This window comes from Anser brachyrhynchus (genome assembly GCF_964034855.1).
Source record: "Anser brachyrhynchus genome assembly, chromosome: 8".
Classification (NCBI taxonomy): Eukaryota; Metazoa; Chordata; class Aves; order Anseriformes; family Anatidae; genus Anser; species Anser brachyrhynchus.
This window is the reverse complement of record NC_137702.1, coordinates 8896126-8922216: the sequence shown is the minus strand read 5'-3', so window position 1 is coordinate 8922216 and position 26091 is coordinate 8896126. Positions and strand designations below refer to the sequence as shown.

The following is a 26091-nucleotide window of genomic DNA, read 5'->3' as shown; positions in this document are numbered from 1 at the left end:
ACGTTGGCTCAGGGACACCTGCCTGTGGTCCCCAGGCCCCTGGGGATCTCTGGCCCAATTCTGCGGCGTTTGCAACAGACGGCTCAGAGACGGCACTTCGGTACATTACAAGTCGGTTGGGGCAGGGGGTGGTCTGCACTCTGGAAAATTTCTGGGAGTTCACAAGCCAAAAATACTGGAAACTGCTGAGCAAAACGAAAGATGGAGTCACACTGAGGCTTCATTTAACTTAACACCCAGCTCCTTCAGCGAGGGGAGCTCTCGTGGCTGGCACTCGGGCGATTTGGGAACTGGAGCGTCCCAGAAAGCGCTGATCTAAAAAGGAGACGGGCTGCTGGACAGCAGCGCAGATCCCGAGCTATTCCACAAGAAACCCAAACTGTCTGCCCTGAACTTTTCTCATCACAGCTTCCCCTCTTCCCAGTGCAAATCTATAAACAAGAAAATCTCACGTTAGAGTTGAAAGCTGCAATTACAGTCTAAGAGTACAGAGACGGGTCAAGGGAAGGAGAAGCTTAAGCAAACGGCACCACTGAGCCAATATCTGGCTGTGCTGACGGAAGGTTTTTCAGCTTTTCAGACCTGTGGCTGAGCAGAACACTTAAGAGCAAAAGGATTTGGCAGACTGGGGCTGGTCAGGGCCAGCAATAGCTGGCAGTGCGAGGCTGGCCAGGGGCAGGGACGGTTAGGGCCAGGGCTGGACCATGTGGACTCTCTGGACCATCTCAGACACCCAGGGTGGAGATTGTCGTGTGTATTTTGGGCAATGGGATCTTTTTTTACCATGTTTTTAGAGAGCTTCCCCGCGGTGTTTCAGTGGCGATCCCTTCCTGTGCCTTAGTTAGCTCAGTTCAAAGTAGCTCAAGTACTTGCACTGTGTTTCCTGTGGTGGATATTTCTAAACCAGCTTTGCTGGTGGAGCCCTCTCCAAAATAGTGTGTTAAAGAGCAAATGATTTAGCACCTAATTAATAAGCAAGGAACAATCCTGTGACCAGGAAGAAGTCTGCAATGTCAGCTGCGAGGCAGGATTTGGATGCAAGAACAGAAAGGAATATGCCAAGAAAAATGAGCAGCTTTCTGTGTCTCTGCACTTTGGTGTGGAGAGGTAGCTTCTGGTCCATCCCCAAGGGAGACACTGCTCCATTTTAATTTTTATTTTATTTTTTATTTGAATTATTTTACAAGAAACCTTTCCCAGAGAACTAATTCCTCATCAGATGTTGGTCTTGAGGAAAAGGAAATGCTGCAAACTGAATATTCCCCTTTTCAGAGATTCCCTAGATTGTGGTGCAAAAGAAAGAACTCAGACATACAAGATTCTTGTGCTATGGATTTATAATAACATTTTATTAATATATTATGCTACAAAAATATTTTGACAAAATAATATTAGAAAGCATCTTTTTATTACACTCTTCAAAACAGTTCACAAAAGCAGGAGGCGGAACAGGAAAAAATATTTGAAATACATTTGAATTGAAAACTGACAAACATGCAATTTAAAATTCAGTGAGAGCATGGGCCTGCAGGGCGGCTGATCATTCCTGTGGCAGAAAAGTATCGACTGCTAATTGGAAAGATCTCACTGGTTTTAGTTAAATTAAGGTACCTCCTGAAAAGTTAGTCACAGGAAAATTTGCATTTGGGTTGGGACAAAACACGCTCACACATACATACCCACATACCCATACGCTCAAAATTAGGAAATTGGCTTTCTGCTCCAGTTAAGCTGAAAAAAGCCTAAATTGAAGCTGAAATCTAACACACTCCATGGAACATTGATCACTTCAGAGATATGACAAGCTCATATGCTTTTTGGATACAATATAGAAATATGGTACTAAGCAAAGTTAGGAATGATAACATTTATGCTGAGATAATGACTTTGGCACTTTGGTTTCTCTAATGTAAATATATGATAGGAAATTCCTCCCTAACAGTGGTACATGGTAATGACTGATTGGGACATATCATTTGACTAATCAATGCACTAAACATAGGTTAAATTCTCGTTTCCCCGCCGCCTGCCCCTCCGTCTCTCTCCACAATTGTATACTGAAGAACTTAGATAAATACACAGCTCTGTACCTTGGGTGTTCCTAAATCACAGCGGAGCTTGGAGGAATGGGAAGGGAAGTTCAACAAAGCAGATTTTTGACACCTGTATAAAGCATATTTATAAATCACACTCATCATTTATTTCCAGAAGAGGTATTGCATTATTCAATAGCCCGAGGGATTGCAGAGAACTACATCAGTCATAAAATATAATATACCTTCTGTCCCAACTTACTAGCTGGTTCTGCAAGTGGCAATGCATGTTAATACAGCATCTATACTTAAACACTGGCAAGAAAAGCATTAAAACAATGAAACAGCAGAAGTTAGTTCTATTGCTGGTGGTATGGGGTGTTTTATTCTACTGGGGCAATAGCTTGACAGATAATTAGCATTCCTTTATAATGTTACCATTACAGGTACTGTGAGCTGCAGCAGTGTCAACTGTAGCTGAGTTGAAAGGATGAATCATGCATTCATTCAGCTTTGGACTCAACCACAACAAAATGTCCTTGATTGCTACACATTGCATGACTCTCTTGATTGTGTTTCTCACGGGTAAATAGTACCATCCAAGTTTGCTATTTTACATAGTGGGCATGAATTTATTCATTTATTTTTAAATCCCCTGCTCCTGGAATCAATTTCATGGGAATCTGAGCTTCCCTTAGGAAAGACAAAACAGTTGGCTCCCCATTTTCTGAGAAACCCACAGAATAAAACTGAAGTCCCATGAAGCCGGTAGTCAGTGTTACTTCAAGAGCTTGCATCAAATCTGATACACACTCTAAGCTCACATGGAATATAGTCATGATCCGTTGCAATGGATGTGCATAGATCTGTGCTAAACACACCAGTACTGGTGTATATTAATTAATACTGAGCTGCTATTGCTGATGAATAAATAATCTATCAATCACAGTGAGGGTCTCATTTTCTACTATTGCTATGCTTACATGCCAAGGATTAAAAAAAGTTACCCTAAGTCACACCTTAGGAAAGACAACAATAAAAGAAATGCTTGGTCAGTGAACTGCGCTATAGCTGTTCACATGGGGTTCCTGAGCTAGGATCTACGGGAAGCTATTTAATCTTAAATTTATCACGAGTGGTTTCTTCTCCCCTAATCAGAGGAAGCTCAGAGGACTGGGTGCGCTAGACACTTTTAGCTGGCAGAAATCAAATGTGTTGACTCCAAACCCAGAAGGCACCTTGCTTTGAAACCTGCACTGCAGAATGACAAACACTGGGCAGGAGCACAATTGAAATTCGGTGACCTCCAGCAACCTTCATTCATTTCACAGGAATTACAGACAAAATGCCAAGAAATGCAAATATGTCAGAACATACGTTGATATCCAAGCTATTTACATACTGTGATATCCAAACATAGCGTGATATCTGAGCTAGTAAGTATTTAGCATTACTGTCCAATGGAGAAGTGATTCACAAAAAACTCATTAGTGACAAACCGAGTGACTGTTCTGTGTGGTATGGTGACAGCTGTGAGTGCGGTGACATCTGTGCTCATTATATTCCTAAAAGCCTCACAGGCCTCTGGAGAAAGCCACAGGTTAGGAACAAAACTGTAAGTCCCAGTCTTGGTCCTGTTGGTGGTTTTCCTTATGGTCCTGGACAAGCTGTTTCTGTTTTTGCTCTTTTCTGTCTCTCTTATCTTTATATGGTCTAGCCTATTTATTCTGTAAGTTTTCCAACACCTGGAATTATTTCTGGGATGGTACCATAGAATCATTTCTGGATTTGATCAGATTATAACAAATAAAATTCAATGGGTTTTGGTTCATTGGCTATTTGCTTTTACTATGTAACTTATCATCACCCTTAAGATTTGCCTATGTTATTTTCAGCTCCCTTTTTATGAATAATACATTACTATTCAGGTCTGAGCTCTGTCTTGAATACAGCAGGAGAACCAATCTTTTTAAGCGCATTAAGGTTGAATTTGAAGGTCTGTTAAGCTATTATATTCAAATGAAGGCATTTCTAGAGTAATAGCGCAAATAAAACTGAAATGAAAGTTCTCAAAATATGTTTCCAATATCCAGCCCAGTGCAATAAATATTATGCAAGGTGAATGGCTTCTCTCCAAAACTAACATCTCTAATCTTCTGCTAGCCAAAATACACAATATAAAAATATGCACAGGGTGTGCTTGAAGCTCACATTTGTGGCAAAGCTCGAAGTTTTCCATTCAGCCTTATCAACCGCTGTACTTTAAAATATAGGGGTAGCTTACAGCACTGGCTGCTGCACCCACTTAAATTGACCACAAATCTACACATCCTTCTGACAAAAGTAGAAAAAAAGCTGGAGGTCATGGTGTGCAGTAGGTCAAAAAAGCCATCTGTGTTCTCCCTTGCCTTTGCAAAGCAGTGGGTTGGGATGCACGGTGAAAAAGCTCAATATTTATCATGGTTTCAAATAAAACCATATGCATATTACAGTCTGACAATTTCCTAAACTCCTTTCTTGAATTAACTGGTATGATGACAAACCAACCGTGAATCCTAAACCATCTCTCACTGAGGAGACTTGAAGAGTACATAGAATTGTCTCCAGTCCTGAACACCACGCTGCAAGGCCGCTGGGAAAGTGACATGACTGTTTTCAGTCGGATTTTTACCAGTATTATTGTTATTGCCATCATTATCTGCTATTTTTTCAAGGTGAAAAAGCACTACTTTTTCATTAAAAAAAAGGTTTGCATCACAGTTAAAAAAAATTAAATTTTAAATTTTCTTTTTAACTAAGATAATTTCATCACAGATTTCATATTTTTGTTTTGTAGATGACTTCAAGAAAAAAAAAGACTATTTCAAGCAAAATTAATTTTCTGTTTGAAACTTCTGTATCAAAAGTGATTTTTCATCTTGTTTTGTTGGGGAAAAAATCAGCATGCCTTATTAAGCATGGTAGTTTTAAAGATGGACTTGTTTTTTTTCCACAGATGTTGTTCATCTGATTAATGAAAAGTAGCTGCTTGGAAAGTGAGCAAATTTTTCACTACATTCAAATTGTCTTAACTTTTCCATCATAGTCAACAGAAGCACCATAGTCTACAAACAGGAAAGTTCTTGCACATCTCCATGACACAGGGGCTTGGTTCCTGTGGCCTTGAAATAATTTTGGACAAATCATAATTCAGCATGGAGATACCATCTCTAAGCACATTAGCAGGATGATGATGAATTTCTATACATTTTTTCCCCACCTGCAGGTTGCTTACTTGCATTAATAACTGGTGCAAAGCAGTTCTATAGATTAGCAGGAAACTGCATCTTTATACTCTATAAACAGACCAAGTTCTGGTCTCATTTATGCTGGGAAAGGTTGTGGGCTTGTATTTATTTAAGATGAGGGAGAGAAGAAAATAATTCCAGTGGGAAAATTCCAGATTTAAAATGAAATCTTTTATTAAGAAAAAGATGTCTTGAGTTAGATAATGAATTAAGCCCAGGGCAAAGACGGAAATTGATAATTTCCACATAAGTTAAATAGTTGAGTTAAAGACAACAGGGGATCTTAGAGGGTTATTTTGACTAATGACTTACTAAATCATATAAAAAATATCTGAAATTTTAGGTTGTAGCAGCTGACTTGAGCTAAGAATGCACACCTATTTTTCTAATGGGCATAGGCCACAGAGAGCAGGATCTGCTTTATTCGGTTTAAGTTATGTTAATGAGAATTTTTTTAAAAAGCAAAATACAGAAATGCAGCAAAATGTACTTATTGGATAGTTGCTGTAGAAAGTAATGGTTAAAGAAACAAGCCATTCATCTGGTGTCAGTTCAGGCATTTGCAGAATTGTCAGTTAGAAAACAAATATAGGCAATATTAATTTATCTGTTTCACCATCACTACTGATTACTAGGGATGTTATTAACATATACAACAAGAAAAAATAAGTTTACCAGTCGAATAAATACATTTTTTCTTTTTCTTTTTTTTTTTCTTTATATGAACATGAATATTTTACAAAACCCCATAGCACTATGGGAAATAAAGATCCTTCTACAAAAAGAAGATGTAAGTCAGTGTTACAATAAAGCTTTAGAGTTTCAAAACGTATCTGGGCAAAGAGACAAAATCAGCTAGAAGGCACTACTGATTCACTGAGAAGGTCCAGTCTGCAAATGTTGTCATAACCTCCAATTCATTCATAAATTATCTCTCTTCTCTATTCCAAGGGATTGCACGTAATACTAATGTGGTCAGGAAGGCTGCAGTAGATTCAGAAGAAATGAAGCTATGGCCACGTAGAGAGGAGAAGTTATTGATGGCCATAAAATGGTGGCTGAAGCTGAGCTTGTTGGCTGAGGCTGGGATGGGCGGTCTGAGTGTGGTCTCTGATCCAGCCGGTTCGAAATCCAAATGGGAGGTTTGACTGTGATGTAGCCGTTGGTTATCCTGATATAGGAAGGCAACGTGGTGGTGCTACGAGAAAACAAAAGAGAAGGAAATTAAACAGGAGAGCCCTTATTTCTGCTCTGTGATCTGTCATTCTATATGTAGTAACAACAACCATGACAATCACAATTATTATTATTATTTGCATGTATTAGACATGGAGGGAGATCCCCAGGGGACACTAACTGTGATGGTCTGGAAACAGATCTGATTCAGGATGTCCCTCAGCTTCTGGCTGCTGGTAGAAACCACCAGGATGACCCAGTTCTTATGTTCTTAGATATTCCTTGCCACCAAAGGTCTCAAAATTTGGCATGTGTCACAGCCATGCCTTACCCACCATGGAGTGGATACTAAGTCCAGGAGGATCAGAAAACATTTCCTTCCCGTCTCAAAACCATAAAGAATTTCCCGGGATCCCCTTACAAAACAGATAATCTTGAGCACAGGAGACCAAGCAGCTTCTTTTCTTTTCCTGGCTTTAAGACATTTTGGATCCTATCATAATGCCAAAACCAGACTCAACGTGAAGTTTCTGGCTGTGGCTTTGCCTCAGTAGCGGTGCGACTGCTTATTGATTGTAGCTTGAGTCAGTACTTTGCTTTGAATGTGCACGTTGGAATTCATCACAATTCCCATGACAATGAAGGTCAAAAAGATGCATTTGCAATTGATTAGGAAGTTTTAAATTGTAATCTCCATTTCATAAAATCCTTCCTTTGCACCCAGTATTAGATGATCCGTAATCCACCAGCTGTCATGGAGCAGCATAACTGCATGCAGACTGTGCAAAGTGGATTTTGGAGTTAAGGCACCTCTGTGGAGCAAGAAGAAAAAAGACAAGTTCCTCTGAAAACAAGATGTGACACTAATACTTGCAGATTCTCTGCGTTACTTCTTAAATCTTCCATAGAGGGGATTTAGGGTTACTAAAACGGCCCTCACATAATTTGTTATGGGGTAAGAAGCTATGCAGTCCTATAACTATTTAGCTACTGTATCTGAGATCCTGACCTTGGAGGAAAAACGGCTGCGTATTGCCTAACATCAGACAAAAGGAACAATACCTTGCTCCGGATTCATGTGCAGAAAGAGAATTTAGTAGCAGTGAATGCTTTTGTCTTTTTCTGTCTGAGCAATAATAAGATGGCGTATCGCCATCACCATCAGTCATAGCTTTTAGCTTGGACGCCTCAGAAGCATGGAGGCAATCATAAACCGTGAGAAGATCAGAGTCCACCCAGAAGAGGGCACTGGTAAACGCACAGGCAGGTCAACATCAAACGCAACAGACAATCGCTGGGTGTCACACTTCACCCCAGATTTTGGAATAATTCATTTCAGTTCTTCCCTCATTCTTTACACTGTCACCACATCTTCTGGGTGGGACAGTTGTTATGTTGCTAGAAGTGATCTTAACTAATGTGTAATGAATTAGAGCAAAAAGAAAAGGCAGTCTATAATTAAAGACATGGGAATTGCTTAATGAGAGCAGATAATACATCCAAACAACATTATTTCTTGACAGTGAGAAGTGGTACTTGTTCCAGAGGTACAAACTGCTGTAAATAAAGAATTTGAAATCAAGGCATGCTGGAGAAAGCTCTTAACTAAATTCCCATAACAAGTGGTTGGTTTATATCTTTAATGGATGATACAGGGCATACAGCTTCAGAACTTGTGCTATTGCATCAAAACTGCTGCAGCCACTTAATAAAAAGAATAGATCTGGGATAAGTTAATGCTGCTGTTTCAGATTTGTCTGGTGTTTTTGAGCAGTTAATTTAGTGCTGGCAAGAATGATGCCAGATTAGGTACTGTCTATTCAAGCTCCTGTAACGTATGTAACATCAAGTATGAATGGCATACCCACTGCGAATATAAAGCATCATTAAAGCATACTTCTGACAAAACTACACATGTTGAGCACTTCAACAGAAATGCAGTCATGCTCCAACCTTTGATCCGGATCTCATTTATCCTTTTGCGTGATACTGTGGTGCACAGATCTAGCAACGATGATAGCGGGTACACAGCTTTGGGGTTTTTACCCTGCACCACTTTTCCCTAGTATGTATGGGTAAGGTGCTTGTAATCTTCTTTAGGTTGTCACTTACAGAAATAAGCAATTTAGCCCTAAATTAAATTTCAGACTGCAAGAAGGGTCTGGTTTTCAACTTCAATTTAAAAATTATTGCCACAGTGCCATACGGGACTTGCATACACTTTGGGTATATCCTACTCCTGACTCATTCTATGGCTTCATCCGCCAGTGAGACTAAAATGTCCCTTGCACAAGCTGCCTTTCTGCATCTTGGGGACGTACTGTATGAGATGTCTGGGGAAGGAGATCAGGCTGGCCAGGGAACTGAGCCCATTCATCAGCCAGCTACCTCTAAGGAATTCCTAAAGAAACCTTAAATCAACAGTTTGCATTTCTGTATGATGTGCTTCCATCTTCTAGTCAACTGCCAGAAGTATTTTGTCAAATTTTTTGTTGTTTTTGTTTTTTCTTTCCTCCCTTGAAAAAAAAAAGAAGGTATTTTTGAGAAAAAGAAAACAATTTACTTAAAATCCAGGGTTTCCTGTCAAAAGACCTGAGAAGTTTTTGACCCCTCTTCTCAGTCAGTGAGGTCATTTATTGGTTTCAAGACATTAAATTTCTATAAACGCTTCTTTGTTAGGACAAATATTGTTAGGTGGAGTTATTTGTTACTAAAAAATCCTTAAGTGATTTAAGAGGGAATAACAGTGAGTTTCCATGCCTGTGTACAAGGCATACTAATAGCAAAGGAATCCTGGTTTAGCCATATAATATATTTCCTTAAATGCAGCTCTACTTTTAGCACGCTAGCCTACCACCACGGTAGTTTAGAGATAATTAGAGAGAATGACCCTTTTAACAAATGCTACAAAACTCCTCATAAAACCTCTGGTTCAAGCTTGTAACTCAGCTGTTTCTATAGCAAACGTGGAGAGAAGCCTCTCCAGAAGGTGGTCTGCCTCATTCCAGTGTAGGTCCCTAAGGGTATGTAGTGTGGCTGGGGGTCTCTCTCTTCCTGCAGGCTATGGAGGAGGTCTAGAGAGCCATGTGAGATTACAAACTAATCCTAGTGGTGGCTCGGGTGACAGGAGATGGCGTCTCCAAACTCCCTCTGAGCCCGTTTGCCTCTGTACGTAGGATCTCACTGACCCTCGGATGAAAGCAAAAACAGAGTCCCCTGAACTCAACTGGACACTTTCCACTGTCCTCAGGGAGGTTTTGATCATTCCTGAAATGTACTCAGAGAATAATATAAATGAATCACGGATCTGGAGGATAATAATCTAAATTATTATCACACCTTCTCTTGCCAGCCCAGGATATTCCATGTTTGAGGTTTTTGTGTCTGATGAAAACATCTTTAATAAAACATTCCTCATGAGCTATGATGAACAGGCAACCACTGGCTCCACTGTTCGTATGCCTATTTTTTGCTTCTGTGTATGGGATTGTTTTAAAAATTTGGAAGACTCCAGGTACCGTTTAGCCAAATGACCTGGGGTATCATATTCATGAGCTTGTACTTTTGATCAGATAATAGGGCAGTTTTTCAAATCAGTGCATTAGTCATACATTGTCTTACCACCATTAGAACGTGTAAAACTTTCCCAAAAAATGGGGCCCCAGGCACATGCTTTGTGAACAGACCCTACTGAATCCAATTAAACGAGTCAAGTCCTTTACGCTGGGGGCATGTTGAAGCACCTTGATGATGTGGGAGCATTTTAAAATTGAAAAATAAAACAAACACACACACAGCCCTTTGTGGGAATTTCTGCTCTGGTTTAGTTTGCAAGGACTTCGCAAGGAACTCACAAATAAAGTTTTAGTGTGACTTGGTTTATTCACATTAGCAGGGCCCATTTGACCACAAGTGACGCTGCATCAGGGTCACAGAAGATGGGGCCAAGAGGGACTTTCTGGCACATCTGTCCCAAAGACAGGAACAGGATCTAAGCCCCTCCTGACGTGTATGTCTAATCCAGTCTCAAAAAAAACCTACAGTGATTGCAATTCAAGAGTCTCTGCAGAGAGACTTGACATGCAGAATTACTGCCTAATGTTTCACCAAATATCCCATGCTACAGCACAAGTTCGTGACTCCTCTTGTCCCCACAGGCAGCTTTATTCCTTTCCTATTCTCGTCAGCCTTTCACGTATCTTGAAGACTTAACCACGTTTCACCTCAGCCTTCTCTCATTCAAACAAAAAATTCCCTCTGCCTTTTTCTGCAAGTCCTCACGTGCTCTCCCTCCATCTTTTCTTCTCTTCTCCCCTGACTCTGCCTGGTTGATCTGCATCTTCTCTGAAGTGAGCTGCCCCAAACTGGGATCTGTAGGTCTCTCTGAGGTATTACCAGCCCCGTGCTTTGTGCAGTAGGCACCGCTGCTTCTCTATTGGCAAAGTAAAAGAAAGTGCATGAGAAGCTCTGGCTCCCAGTTAGGAGCCACTTATTTCACATGCTGCCCCTCTGCAATCTCCAGGAAGATGTTTTTTTGACTGCTTTTTGCCCCCAAACCACTCTTATACTCCCAGTAACTGTTCTCAAGATGATGGAAAACTGGTGGTGCACTGAAGGAGCGAGCACTGGCTCAATTACAGTGATATTTCTATGCACAATTAATCTGCTGCCATCCTTCTGCCCCAACATGGTTTCTGTTCAGGGCGGAGGAAGTGGCCTTTTTAAGCATAACTTATAAAGTATTTGGGGATTTTTCTGGATCAAAGGAGCTATATAAACACATGACAAGTATTTTTAATAAATGTAAACAAATGTGGACTCAGACAGCCTTTCTTACAATACAACATCTGATGAAAGAAGCTTATCAAGATGATGTGCCATCACAGATTGAACCCTGAAAACATGCATTTTTCAACTGAAAACCTAATGAGCTAGTAAACTGAAGGAAAATTTTTTGAGTAAATACAATAATGGCTGTTTTGCATTTGTGATTTGATGTTAACCTTCTGATTTTTTTAAGTGATATTAAGCATATGCTTCCTGTTTCTTTTCAAACAAATTTTGCCCTATTTTTTTCCTTTTCATTTAATGAACAGATGTGAAAGGAGTTGATCACATAATTTTTCTGCTGATCAGAAATTTATGTCACCAAAACTTACTAATCAAGATTTGAAAAATCTATCTGCTTAAAGCATTGTGACCAACCTGTTGTGGCATGTAAACAAGCTGCCTGGAAAAAAGTCTGACCACCGTTCTAAAAAACAGAACAAAACAAAAAAAGAAAAACAAAACAAAACAAAAACATAGGTGTTTAACCAAAAGGAAAAAAGAGTAAGCTGGGGGGAAAATATCACACTAGAAATGTTACAAGGTTTTAAATGTGAAGACCATTACTGTAACCTCTCAAAGGGAATGCGAAGTCTCCATCTCCTGATATTTTTAGATTAAGATTTAATGTGTTTCTGGAAGGGACTCTTTAGATCAGCATAAGCTACAGTTTCCCAACCTTCATATCTCTCTTAATCGCTGCCTTTCTCATGGACGCTGTTCTTGCAGCCTGAGGGATAAATCCTGCAAGATGCTGAGTCTCCTGGTCCCAGACTAGCAGGACGCTAAGCACTGCAAGCACGAGTGCTCCCAGCAAGGTTAGTTTTCACATACCTACAACTCAGCACGTCCTAAAGCCCATTATGGGATCAAGGCCAAAAGGCTCATGCTTTGGCAAGGTTCAGTTCATCCAAAAAAAAAAAGAGAAAAATCCAACCTGGATCAGATTAAATTGGATTTTGGTCCAGGGGAGGCCACTACTCGTTCGCAGCAGTGTAGTAAACTGCCTTTGCATGTCTCAATGAGCGAGCAATCTCACACACTGCTTTGTGGCCAACAGAGAACGCGGGATGAGCCAAGGAAGAGCCTTATCTTTATTATTTTCTCTTTACCCTGGGGTTATTGGGAGCCCAGTTCTTTGGTTGTTTTCCACAGAGCAAGAATCCACCCTCCCTGTGAGCAGCACAGCCGGAGAGTCACCGAGAGGCAGCTGCAGCCACGCTGTCGATAAAGGGGTCAAGCAACAACATCAGGGGCATTTCAACAACCTGCCGCTCTCCATCTGAGCCTCCCTTCCGATGAGATGCAAATGGGAACCATATCCCCACCTGAGAGCAACTTGGAGCTCAGATCCAGCTTTATTTCAAGGCCCTGGCTCTGATGGAGATGGACAGACAGCTCTTCCCCTGTTTAAAGTGGGTGCTTGGGAGCCTCCAACCCCCGTGAAGAGGCAAAGGGCAGTGCATCTTCTGATAGCCCCACTCTTCGTTAGGACCACGGCATATCTCTCTGAGAAAGAAGATGTCTCTGATGTCTCTGGTCCAGTTTTGGCCCCCTCTGTGGATGGGCCAGGGGCTGGAAGATGGGAGATTTTGTTTTTATCCCCACATCACCCATCAATGAACTGTCAAGACCTCGTTAAAGCACTTCACTTCTATTCCTCCCCTGACTCTGATCTGAGACGAGGCCTTGAGGTGTCAGCGTGACACCGCCGGCACGGACCGATCGTGGAGCGTTTTGCAGGCTCTTGCTGCAATTTACAGGTCTGGGTGGCCCAGGCCACCTGCAGAACACCTTTGCGATGACAAATTCAGCCCTGTTGTGACATCCACCCGCATCGAGGCAGAATGCTACAGAGACATCCTAAAAGGCAGAGCGTCCTTCCAGGCATGGGTGGGACATGCTGCTAGGGCAAAGCGCCTCATCTGCTGTGGGGCCAGAGGAGGGGAGAGGGATGGACGGGAAGGGATGGAGGCCGTGGGGAACTCTGCATCTGAGATGGGGAAAGGTGAGGAGGGGACTTTGCTGTCACAGTGCCACGGCCTGTGGGTCCCCTGGGCATGAGGACAGAGCGGTGCAGAGAGAGACGTGCATGTGATCAGCAGGTAGGGAAAGAGCAGGTGAGAAGCATCTCCAGCATGGGGCACTCCAAAGGCACTTTTCTGAACTGAACTTTCGGCAGGTGGGGAAGTTTTTTTGTACCTTGTGGTCAGGCTTAGGTTTCCCCCATCCCTACAGGACACTGCATATGGCCCTATTCAACCTCCTGCCCTGAAATGCTGCAAGAAAACCTTGCAAATATCTCACCCACAAATCCTGCACCCACACGTGGCAGCAGCAGAATCAGGCCCGCAGCTCCTTTTCAGACAACTGCAGAGTGGTGTAAATACACAAAATGCTGTAAAAACCAATAACCTTTGAAGCACACCCTCTGAGTAATTACCCCATTCCCATCTAATGACTTAAAGATGTTATATTCCTCTCTGATTTGGCAACAACAAAGATTTTGACCTTATTAAAACCAGCCCGTCAGGAAACTACATGTCATCCTTAAAAAAAAAAAAAAGAAAGAAAGAAAGAAAGAAAAAAAGAAAGAAAAAAAGGAGAAAAAAGAAATTAAATTCTTTAAAATCCCTGTGAACAATAATTCAAGATACTGTAGCTGAAGACCCATGATTTGTTGCAGAGTGTCTGGGTGGTCCTGAGGCAGGAGATGACAACATTAGCTCTTTCCTTTGCCCTTCTAAGAAATGCTTTGATGATTCTCTAATACCCTAAGAATATCCCCCTGTGATTCTGCACTGGGACGAGGCAATCACAGAGCCGGGATAATGCATCCCAGTTTTACCCAGGGCCTGGCCCCTGCTTACAGGGGATAGCTCGGAGCCCTTTGTTTCACAGGCTCTGCGCAGACGTCTGAGCCAGGATGTGTTCGCCAGAGCCTGAATAGTGATGTGGCCTCAAAAACATCCACAAACTCCCCCCCGCCCTCTGTACACATCTGGTTGTGTACCTGATTTGTATGTGCAATTAAGGCACTCATCATCATGGCTCAAATAACCAAATATTTCTTCCACTGGTCATTGGACAGATAATGATTGCAGTATTTACAGCCAAAGTAAGCAAGAACATCAAGGTTTGAATATACAGATGAGCTTAGAATGGTAAAAATCTTGCCAGTGATGCAATCTGTGATGTTTCTGGGGCAATCTGCTGATATACAACATGCAAAGGGTTCATTTGGTGGTACTGCAATCAGGTGGTTTTGAACAAAACCCCAAGCATGAGCAGAATATCTCTCTTTTGTCTGTCTCTCACATTAAACCAGCCCCACATACAAAACAATTTGCAATTTTTGGGGTGGCCAAAGTCGTAATCCCTATTTTATTTCTTGGGCTCAACCTTTCAATTAATTAGAAACAGAGTGACTTGGTCTGCCCTCTCCTATGTGCACTCAAGTGTTTGTTTGGTACTGTGTGGGCCCTATGGCTCAGATATTTTTTGCAGATGCACAGAATTAACCATGCCTGTTTAGATGTGCTTGGGGAACACATACGTTCATAGAGATGTATATATTTGACCCTGTCACTTTCTTGTTAAACACTGTAAAAGATATCGACTTTCCCCTCCAGATTTTAAAATGATTTAGAATAGGCAGTACTGGGGAAATACCTAAAACATCCTGTCAAATTAAGTATTTTCTCCAAGACTGTTCTCTAAGACACACAATTATTTCAGCTAAGAAGATGCCTGTGCAATGTATTAAGGAACAGAATGAACAACCAAAATATAAACTGGCTTAAATGGATGTCCAACGTACTGCATTTTTCCATTTGATTTTAATTTTCTTTTTCCTTCTCCCTGTTCGTTTTCCATCTCCATATAACATTTTTTTTTTCTCTCTGCTTGGTCTGTATCACATTTTTCTCTCTAATTCACTGGGCTCACTTTCCTCCTCACTGCTTGTATTTTTCCAGAGTCTCTCTTAATAAGAATAATTAAGGTTGGGTCAGATCTTCGAACCTGTTATTTGGAGCAGTATTGAATTCAAGCTTGTTCCACTGAACAAAAGCACTGCCTTCTTTTTCTTTCCAGCAGACTCACTCTCAAAAAAATAAATAAAAAAAAAAGGTTCATAGGGCATATCTACCAGGCAGTAACGTGAAAGAAATTAAGTTGCTGCAATGCCCACAAGGCTGGGATTCTTCCTGCTGCTTGCAAAGCAACTGCGTTGATACCAATGCAACACAAACTCCTCCACAAATGCTGCCAAACCCTCTGAAGGCCTGGAGATGCCACTGGTGACTCACGAAAAGCCACTTGCTGGCCTGAAGGGCTGGAAAGGCCGCAAAAGCTTTCCCTGCCAGGTGTCATAACCAGGACCCTGAAGTGTCTCCATAGATTGGAGCCAAAGAATTTTGTGAGCACGGTCTGCACCGTGCCTCCCCATGGTAGCGCTATGTGAAGCATCCCTGATATCCAGCAGCTCTCAAGAAATTGGCTTGGCTCCCTTGCTTTCCAGCGTGGCGGGCTCAGACCCCAGGTATAATGCTTACTTTGTTCAGTTAAGTTATTCACGAATTGTAAAGGGGAGATCTGAGTGAAATGGGAATTTGGCCTGGCATTTTCATAATTGCAGGAACCCAGCTTTTATAGCATTAAAACCATATGAATTTAAATAAACCCTACTTCTCCTTCATCCCAGTAACTGGACGTAGACCACAGCTGCCCTCTGAGGTCCTGCTGGGTTTTCAGCACTGCCGGGAGTGGCAGGGAATCAGGTTTCCTCCCATTTCACTCTACAATGAATCTGTCTTCTTAGATAAACCTACTACCAGAGTATAACTGTGGTTAAGCCCCTCTTATAAGCCAACTGCCCACCACAACAATAATGTCATCTTCCTCTCTGTCATACTTTGCTTCACTTAGTTTCACAGGGCACGAAGCTCACTACTCAGAAGGGGAATTGCAGAACCCAAAATAAATCCTGTATCCCTTGACCTTTTCCTCTGGTCTAGCATCGATGGTTTCGCATGTGCATTTCCCCGGAATTTTAACAACAGACTTCTCTTTCTTTACGGTAACCAAGTGCCTTCCCTAAAAGATATTTCTGCTATGTTACGGATTTTATTTAGCTCTGCTAAGCCTGAAGCTTAACCTTGAGAAAGAGCACATCTGCACTCTTCGGTATTTAGATACCTGCTAGATACGAAGGTCACTCAAATGCCTAAGTTCAGCTCAGGGCTGCAGTGTTTGAGATGAAGGTTTGTGCTAGCTTTTAGATGGCCAGTGATGTCTTTGCCATATCTGTGTATTGTCAGAGAGGAGAGGCAGCCAGCATTTAACACAGCAAACACTGTGCTTTCAGAGGTCCCACCTTCAACCCACGCCCAGCTTTTGCAACTCTATTAGCTTTCCTCACTGATGGGAAATAGGGAAAAACCAACACTTCCTGACGGAGAACTTCTTTTTGTATCAAGTATTGCAATTTAGGGAGCGCAGGTGCTTTACTACCCACTCCTGCGTTTAAGAAATCCAGCTCACCCTGGGCATAAGCATATTCAGCATTTCTTACAGCATCTGCAGCTGCAGTCAGCCTTGCAAGTTTAACACAAACCACACTCTTCACCCAACCCAAACAGCAGGGAAGAAGTGCTACTGTGTATTGAATTTTCTTTGCCTGTTAAACCCGACAACTTATTTTTCAGCTGAGTGAATAAGAACAGCTTTGTAGAGCTGTGTTAAAGTGCATTTCAGGTTTAGAAGATTTCCATTTACCTGAGGGTACCCACAGCATTTATTCTTATCTGTTTGATATGAGTCAGAAAGACAGTTTTCCTTTTTTGTGTGTGCGATAGACAATATGCCATGAGGAGCCATAATTAAAAGCTCCAAGGAGACAATCCTCAGAACATCTGGCCAGTGAAAGCCTTGAATATGGAAAATATAAATGTCAAGGCTCATATTTATGAATTGGAAGGGCCATGACGACATCTGCGAACAAGCTTTCTTCCAGAGCCCATTTGCTGTACATGGTTATTCACAGGCAACAACAAACGTGCATGGATTACATGCACAGCCTGCACTCCCTTTCAGATGCTGAAGAACACATACTCCAATAACACACAAATGCTCTGTTCTCACAACACAAAAATACAAGTGTCTGCAAACCTCACAGCAAAGCTCTTGCATACCAGACCACAGTGGGATATGCTGTTGGTACAGACTAAAAATAGAGGGAGAAAAAGCCTTGCATGAACACAGAAGACAGTCAAACTCATTTAGTGTTAATTCTTACAGTGGAATAAACACACTGCTTTTTTGATTCTCTGCACAGGAGACATTTTGTATGATAGCTCCAATCCTGAAACCTAATATTTATGGTGGAGCAGTTATGGATGGGAATCTCAGAAGAGCCTAACCTATTCAATCATGGTAGCTTAATATTAACATCAAAATAAACTGTAGGTAAAATAAACTTGCTGATGGAGAACCTCTTTTTGTATCAAGAACTGCAATGTAGGGAATGTATTTATAGATGGCGATGGTGGAGGGGTCCCTTTGTACCTGCCTCCAGGACCCATGCCAACCACACATAGCCACCGTTGAACAGGGCAAGTAGAAAAAATATGGGAGAAAAAGAAAATTCAAGCAGAAAATGGAGAATCACAGAACTGAAAAGTGAACAGGCTGTTCAAGATTAAGAGGAGTGCTGGCAGTGGGTAAGGAAATGTGACCGCGCTGGCTGAGAGAAACAGTGGAACAAGTGGGGATGTGCATCACTGAAAAGTGCTAGTGAAGAGATTATCGTAACTCAGCAGCTGCTCATTTTTGAAACTGAATCCTAAGCAAACATTTTATTTGTGCTGCATCAGGCAGATGCAGTGGCTTAAAAAGGCTTAAAAGGGTGTGCTATGGCAGGGCTATGTTTCGTCCAAGTCAGAAGTACACAAAAATGGGGCACATATAAACATGGAATATGGAATACCTTTATTTAACATATACCAAAAAAGTAGAAAACAAGAAAGAAGAGAAATCTCTTAATAGGTTCCATAAAACATCTTGTATTTTCAACCTTAATCAGCATTGAGGAGGAAGGAGCAGAAAGCGTTCTTGGATATCCAGTGCTGAAGCATACCTCACTGTTCAAAAATCTTAGCTTTTATGTGCTCCAATTTTGTTACTTGCTTGCCTTCAAAAATATGGATTTAATATTTGTGATGGATTTAAATTTCATGAAAATAAAATACCTAACACATTACCAATAAAGAATTTAGTTTCATGAAAGAAAACTGAAATCTATATATATCCCAATCATATATCTATTTCCAAGAGACTTCAGTGTTCTTTATATCTAATGATTTTAGTTTTATGCATTTTTAGCTTTCTTTAAAATAGGGTACACGTACTGCTTCACATTAATAATTTATATCAGCAATGAGACAAATAATAGTGAAAATAAATACGCAAACATCAGCAACATTCAACTACGTAAAATCAACAGAACAAAGTAAAACATGCAGATCTTTTTTGCGGGTCTAGCAGGTGAAAGTGTGCCTGCACATCTTTGCAGCCCCATCTGGAGAATAACGAAGTAATTCCTTGACTTTACAAGGGGAAAGAAGTTATCACTCATGGCCTGCTGACAGGGAGGGTCTATTAGCACGGGGACGCTAGAGTTTTGGACACAAATGTCAAGATTTCCCATCCGTTATTGCGATGCACAGGAGAATTCTGTGCTGAGTGCGGGTTTCACAGCTTTAATTAATACGTTCTGTGCACTCTGACCAACCTGATAATCCAAGCAGCCTCTACAGAAAACATCTAGGGATGAAGGATATGTCATCACTGTATCGTATGTTACAGTCAGGAGATTTGCCTCTTATTTATATTGCACCAAGCTATCCGAGTTATCCTGTGCTGTTATTTTACTTCCACGGGAGGGCTTGAGTGCTTCGGGCTGGGTGAAGGGCTGGGTGAGAGGTGCCAACGTCAGCGCTTGTGTAAAGGAGGCATCAAGCCATCTGCCCATCTTAGAGGGGATTGAATAGAAACGGTAAAGAGACTAAGGAGGGGAAAATGCAGCATATAGGCCATGCTTTGCTCTCTGCTGAGGAGGAGCTGAGGAGCCTTTCACAGAAGCATGATGGTAAGTTCAAGAGCGGAATGCAATGGGGAGAGAGAAAAAGACCTATGGATATGCCGCTTCAGTGGCCAAAATGCCATCTTCTGGCCCCTGTATATCCAACAGAGTTCACTGAAAACTGGCCAAACTAGGAGCAGATTTTAGGCTGGTTTGAGATACAAAGCTGCTGTCTGCAGAGGAACTGGGATGGAGAATTCCTCCGGGAGGTGTTTTGAGACCACTCAGCGTGATGGAGGTGTCTCGTATCCCAGCTGTCAAACCACGAGTTTTTTCTGATGCGTAGGTATTTCTATGCCGTGCCCTGGAGGCTGAAGGCAGTTGCTGATAGGGATTGTGATCGTGAAAGCTTCCTGAGACGGAAATCCTGCCAGGAGAACAGTGAAGGAAACGGCAGACAGAAGTGCTGGAGGAAGGCCAGGGGGCCACACACCACAGCTAAGCCCCAAACAGCAATGAGGTGTGACAAGGGGAGAGGAAGGTGCGACTTCAGCACACCTCTGCTCCCGCTGCTCCTGCCTGCTGGAACAGCCCCTCTGGGAGACAGGGACCCAGTGAGAAGTCAGAAAGCTCCCAAAGCACTTCCTAATCCCCGGCCTTTAGCTAAGGTTAGGCTGAACTCGGGGCAAATGCAATGGTGGCAACTGGTTGCCTGGCTGTGTGGAGACAGGCTGGAGGAGGGAGGGACCCCCCTCCCCATGTGCATCACTGGGCACGCAGAATCTGCGCAGTGTCCTTACCAGAGAGGCAGAGAGGGTAATTTAAACAAACAAGGCCCCAGTGATGGAAATTTCTATCTCAAAGCCACCATATGGAGGGAAATCATCTGACCACAATTTACCTGTTAGACTTCAAAAGTGTCTAGGTCTCCTCTAAAGAAAAGCAGCCTTTTCTTTAATGAAGTTAAGTACTGTATTTCAGCACCGTGTGTTGTGAAAAGGAAGCAATTTGGATTCATTTACTGAAATTTACCTTTCAGATGCAGTTAAGTGAAATTAAAAGTTTGTCTGAGTTGACAGAGTTCTGTTTTCCATCACTGCATTGTCTTGAAAGAAAGGATAACAGGCTAAGTGCTTAAATTCCATCCAAACTGATAAGGTTCACTCTACACAGGCACACTCAGTGCAGTTTATTACACATTGTCTCCCTTCATCCATCACTGGTATAACTTTTTTTCCCCCTAAAATAATTGTTGCTTCTAGAAGAAATTGATATTTGTGATGTTATTGCATTCGTCTGGGGTTGAACAGTCAGCACTAGGCTATCAGAGAAATGCCATTTCCAATTACAGGGGGAATTCATTTTATTTCCCATTAATAGCAGGTTTTGCAGGGCTAAGCTTACATCTGGGACAAGAATCTCTTTTTCTCTTGTCTGATTCTCTTCCTTGAATTCCTTTTCTATACAAGTGAAGCATCTGTGCATCCTCAGCGTCTTCCCCAATGCTGTCTTTGCCCAGATCTCTGCCTCGGCAGTGGGAGTGAACCTCTGATTTGCCCATGATGCCCTCTCTAATTCTTTCTTCCCATCGCTGCATTTCTCGCTTTTGCATCCTCCAGCTGCCATCATTCCTTCCAAACCTCACGCCTCCTGAAGCATCCTCCCAGCTACTAACTCCCCTCCCTCCCTTTTCCCAGGGAGCTTCCCTCCCGCCCTACTGAGGGCCACAGCAGCTGTAATGCTCCTACTCCTCTTGGGAGAGGTTCTCCATTGTTTTGGGCTGTCTGTAACCTTAAACTGTTTGCCTGACCTAGAACAAAGGTGCAACACTGATTTGGCCTTTGCTCACTACTCTGAAACATCACAGGCATCTCTGTTCTTTCAATTTACTTAGCAGCTCTTCATGAAAAGCCAGTGAATGATCTGTAATTAATTATATATTACAAGGAGAAGCTTAGCTAACACAGTGTCAACAGAAACAATAACATACTCTGTGTGCCAGACTACAGCCTTACAGCACAAGGGTTTTGCGTCCCCTCCTTGCTGCCCCAACTGACTTCTGGCTACAAGAGCTAGCTAGGGTCTTAATATTGTCTCCATTCAAATTCCTCCCAATGACAGACTTCAGATCTGCGCCTTTCTGCAAAATCAAGTAGTTAGAAAAAATATCCTGCTACTTGAAATCTCCATTTCATTTTGGTTCTTGACAAACAATTTCAAACACAAATTGTAGCCAGGCAGGGCTTTTTCATCTTGTTTAGATTTGGAGGGAAGGAGGCAGATGGGAGAGGAAACCACACATTTCATCAGTGTTTTTTACTTTTTTAATAGCCTTCACTGAATTGTTCAGTGAAGCCTATTACCCAGGAGATCAGCAAATCTCAGATCTGTCAGAGACAGGGAGAAGACAGAGCAGGAGCTTTCTCATCCTCCACAGCAGTACTAACCTTCAAACACACAAATCTAAACACCGTCCACTCAGGGGTGCCAACTCAAATGCCTCAGCTGTTAAGACAGAACAAAAACGAAAGGACAATCTCCAAGGTATAGCTGAAAGTAAATACTAATAATGATGTGTGACATTAAATGATGACTCATTTTTCATGAGGCCATTTCAGATTGTAGCTGTAACCTCGGATCAGACCAGAAAGACTGTGTGAGCTGAAGTCTTAGTGGAACCATTAATTATGGATTTCCTGGCTTTTATAAGTTGGAGTCAGACCTTTGATGTTCCTTTAAGATTGTTCTCCTGTGTTCATTTCCTTTGTTTCTGTGCTGGTAGCTTAAAAAAACACCTTAAGATTTCCATAGGAGTGTATGAGATAGCCTAGAGATCCATAGTCCATAAAAGCCCTGCAATTCATGGCTCATAAAGTCCTGTAATCCACGGTCAATAAAGCATTGGAAAAGAGCTGTATGAACCACGGTCATTTCACAGTTCAATGAGGTTCATACAAGAATCAATAATCTGGTTTAAATTTGCCTGGATTTGTCCTCCACCTGTATATTTCCCTTTGACTTTTCAGGTTGAAAGGTGGCTCAGACAGCTGAATTCTGAAGACCTTGCATGGAAACAATGAATTTTATACAGCTTTTACCTCCCCCAAAAACATAACAATGACCTAAATCCCTCTACTTTGTCTCAAAGTCAAGTTTCAGGTGACAACAGGTAAGTTAGGAAACTCAAAGTGGAAGAAGAACCATTAGGAGAGACTGAGCCACAGCTCAGGATAACACTAGATGCACGGAGCTCAGTCCACACAGAGACGTTCCATACAGAAACAGGAGGGGGGGGCTCCAATTTAAGTATATGCAATTGTGTAATGGATATGTGGACAGGCCAGAGTATGAGCTTCCAGTCTATCAGTTATCCTCCAAAAATGAGTGCTAACAGTCTCACTGTTGAGTGCTGGTGAACTTTATTGGGGCAACACAACGTAAGTTCACGTGCTTTGCCCATATTATTAGTCTTCCTACCTGTTTCCTCCCAAGAACGATCGTGCTACAAAGTCTGGTGACAGGCACAAATTTCTGCTCTTTTCTTGCCAATCAGAAGGGAACCAGTTAGAAAGAACACACTGTTTATTGCCTTGTGCAAGGTCCAGCTTGCAATTAATACTGATGAAACACAACTGCCAAAAGCACAATATGCAGCAGCTGGTTTATGACAGTCCCCAATTTATGGGGAAACCAGAGCTGGTAGTGAGTCTATGATTTAGCTGAACAGTTTGTAGTTTTTGTTTTGTTTTGTTTCCAGGAAAACACCAGAAGTTGCTCCAGAACTGCAGAAGCACTAAATCCATCTGAAAGCACCAAGGCAAACTTCCCTTATTCCAGCCTTTCCTCATTTCTAGGGCTGTGATCTCCCACTAATACCTCCCTGGGATCTTTCAGCAAGCAGGCTACACACAGAGTCTGGTTCATCACCAGCGTGGTGGGAGCGGAAACTTATGTTTCCTCATCCCAATCTGCACCCTAATGAAATGGAAGTAAAGGGATAAAAGGTTTTGATTCAGATGAAATCTCTCACGAGCACAGAGTGAATAATTTAACTGTAACCTGGAGAGCTACCCTTTTAAAGACTTTTCCTAGGAATATTTCTTACTGAAATAAAAACAACAAAAGGCACAAAAGTCTGCCAAAGCTATGCAAGCACCACTGCTTTAAGCTCCCAGCTGCACATTTCCATAGCCCTATCAGGCCCAATATCCAATATCCTTTCCGGAGAGATGAGAAGGGGGCAGGAGGAATGTGGCTAACTGCCAGGCTCCTGCAAGATCTGACTGTTTAAGCACCCCACTTACATTACTGGTAAGGTGAGCTGACCCAGACATCCATGTGGAACGCTGGGCCATCGTGGGACACCACGATTTGGCATGTCCTAGGTAGAAGGCATATACAGAATTCCCTCGTTTTTGAGGTAATGAACTATGTAGGACCAAATACTTTTTAGTTCATGCTTAAACAACCTCCGTAGAGAGGATCCAACACTGAACACTCTTTGAGAACAAAACAGATCTGATTCTTCTTAACAAAGCTGGCATTAACATCAGATATACCCTTATTACAGTAAGATTTTTATACACCACTGAAATAACAACCCTTATATCACTTATCCCAAGAAAAGAAAACAACAAACCACAATAAAAATGGGGCAACTGCTCCTTAAATAGAATGAATAGTAATAATAACAGAAGAATGCAAATACATAGAGGTTTTTCCTTAGTAAAGGCAGAAGCCTCCGAGAGACTCTGACTTACTTGGATTGCTTGGATTGGAAAAGCACTTTAGGTGCTATGAAAATGGGAATAAGATTAATGCCAACAGAGAGACAATAATGATATGTACAGGTGAGCAGCCAGTTCCCAGTTTGTTGTTTTCAAGCAATCTGAGGTGTTAAAACATTTCAGCCCCAGAACACAGAAGACTGTCAGATATCTCAGAATCTTGAAAACTCCCAGGAGGAGTCTAAATGGTTGGAAAATGGCTCAGTCTTTGGGCTGAAAACTGACAGTAAATATTGGAAAATAATTACTGGAAGTAGGGCAAAAAGAATATTTTCCCTTGTCATTTTTTCCTGTTTTCACTCTGGTAACTGTTTATTTCTGTATATTTTAAATATTCTGAGTATTAGTGTTCTTTCTATTAGATTAAATGTTCCTATGAGCCTTCCTCCAAGTTTTTCATTATGCTCCAAAAACAACACCTCACTCTCCATCTCTCCCATTTAGCCTTTCTCCAACCCTTCTTATGGTCTATCAACAAAGGCTGGGATCAGTAAAGGGCAACTATTTAGGAGACAACAGGATGAGGACAAGAGCCATAAAAGTTATGACTCACCTGTCTTCTATCCGAACCCAGAGGTCATTGAATTGCCTCTGGCGATGATGTTTGTACTGCTTCTTGTGCCATTTCTTCTGCCTGCCAAACTCTTCCAGCTGGCTGATACTGTCCGGCAACAGGAGGTGAGGAGACAGGCTGTCTTCTTCGTCCATCTGCAGGGGCTCCAGGGAAGGAGACGTCAGTGGGACCTGCTCAGAAAGCTGGAGGGCAGGCAGGGCTGTTGCTGAGGACCCTTCCAAGGCTGGACTTGTCTTTGTCGTCCTTGAACTGCAAAACACATTTAAACATTTGGTGAACACGTGAGGGACAGTGCTAAGAAAAGGTGAAGACGGAGGACTACACCACTCGGTGGGTGCTGCTAGCTGCTAAGGAGGTGTACAAGGAGAGAGGCTTTGCTCTGGAGCAGTGGCTAAACACAGCAGCGTATTTCCTAGAAAACTGCCAAGTAAACACCAATCTGAAAAATGGTGAAGAGACAGATGATAAGCTATTGTTGATCTCTTGAATTTTAACTACTTACAGGTTTTGGAGCCTCCTGTATGGGTTACCATCACCTCCCGCAGTGGTCTGAAGGCTAAATGGCAAAACTGGGACACTCGCTGAGGAAAACAAATTGTCAACTAATGAATGCCCTAACAGAAGCAAAACTTAAACGAATGAGGTAACACTAGATCCCTTCTTTTTTTCAACTTTGGATATCATCTGTGGGAAACAAATAATTGTTTTGACTGCAACAGTAATTATATTTGTTCATCTGAGTTAGGACTGGTGATGGGAATGCCCAAACTGCTGACAGAAACACAGCCTAATGGCTGGCCTGCTGGGATGGGATTTGTGAGGTCCAAACTATAGCAGTTTTTGTATAATCAAGAAGTTAGGCAAAAAAGAAAGGGGATAAATGACCACTCCTGGGTCATGAAACAATACTGCCGGAGCTCTTCACTTCTCCTGTTTGAAATACTACCACCTCTTGCATCTGACTGTAAATCTGCAGCAAAAGGCCTTCTATTGATTTCATCTTCTAGAGTTTCACTGATTTTAGAAAAAAGTCAATATAAACTCTCTTCTTTGATACGTGGCCACATCAATTTACATTTTTGAGCTATGATATCTGAAACAAAAATCTAATAAAGCACTACTGACACAAATGGATTTTTTTTTCTAACTTCAGTAGAAGTTCGTATTTGGTCTTAATTGCAAGAGAGGATGGTCCAATGAGTTGCAGGTAGAGAAAATGGAAGAGAAATAATAGGCAATATGAAGCTGTGGTCTGTGAAACTATTTCTATTACATGGATGCTATGACTTTTATGACAGAAACAATTAAAGCCACGTGAAAAGCT

General features: G+C 41.9%; 1 protein-coding gene across 3 annotated transcripts in view; it reads right to left on the bottom strand.

The window, feature by feature from the left end:
- Window positions 1–1322: 1322 nt before the first annotated feature.
- TRABD2B (TraB domain containing 2B) overlaps window positions 1323–26091 on the bottom strand; it is a 286108-nt gene continuing 261339 nt past the window's right edge. Inside the window, exons 6-7 of one of the 3 annotated variants that reach the window (XM_080602716.1) lie at window positions 24747–25016; window positions 1323–6518 (exon numbers count right to left, since the gene is read on the bottom strand). In XM_080602716.1, the coding sequence (XP_080458842.1) occupies window positions 6296–6518; window positions 24747–25016 (493 nt within the window). In that variant the 3' untranslated portion in view covers window positions 1323–6295. The other 2 variants (XM_080602714.1, XM_080602717.1) reach the window with 2 other exon arrangements.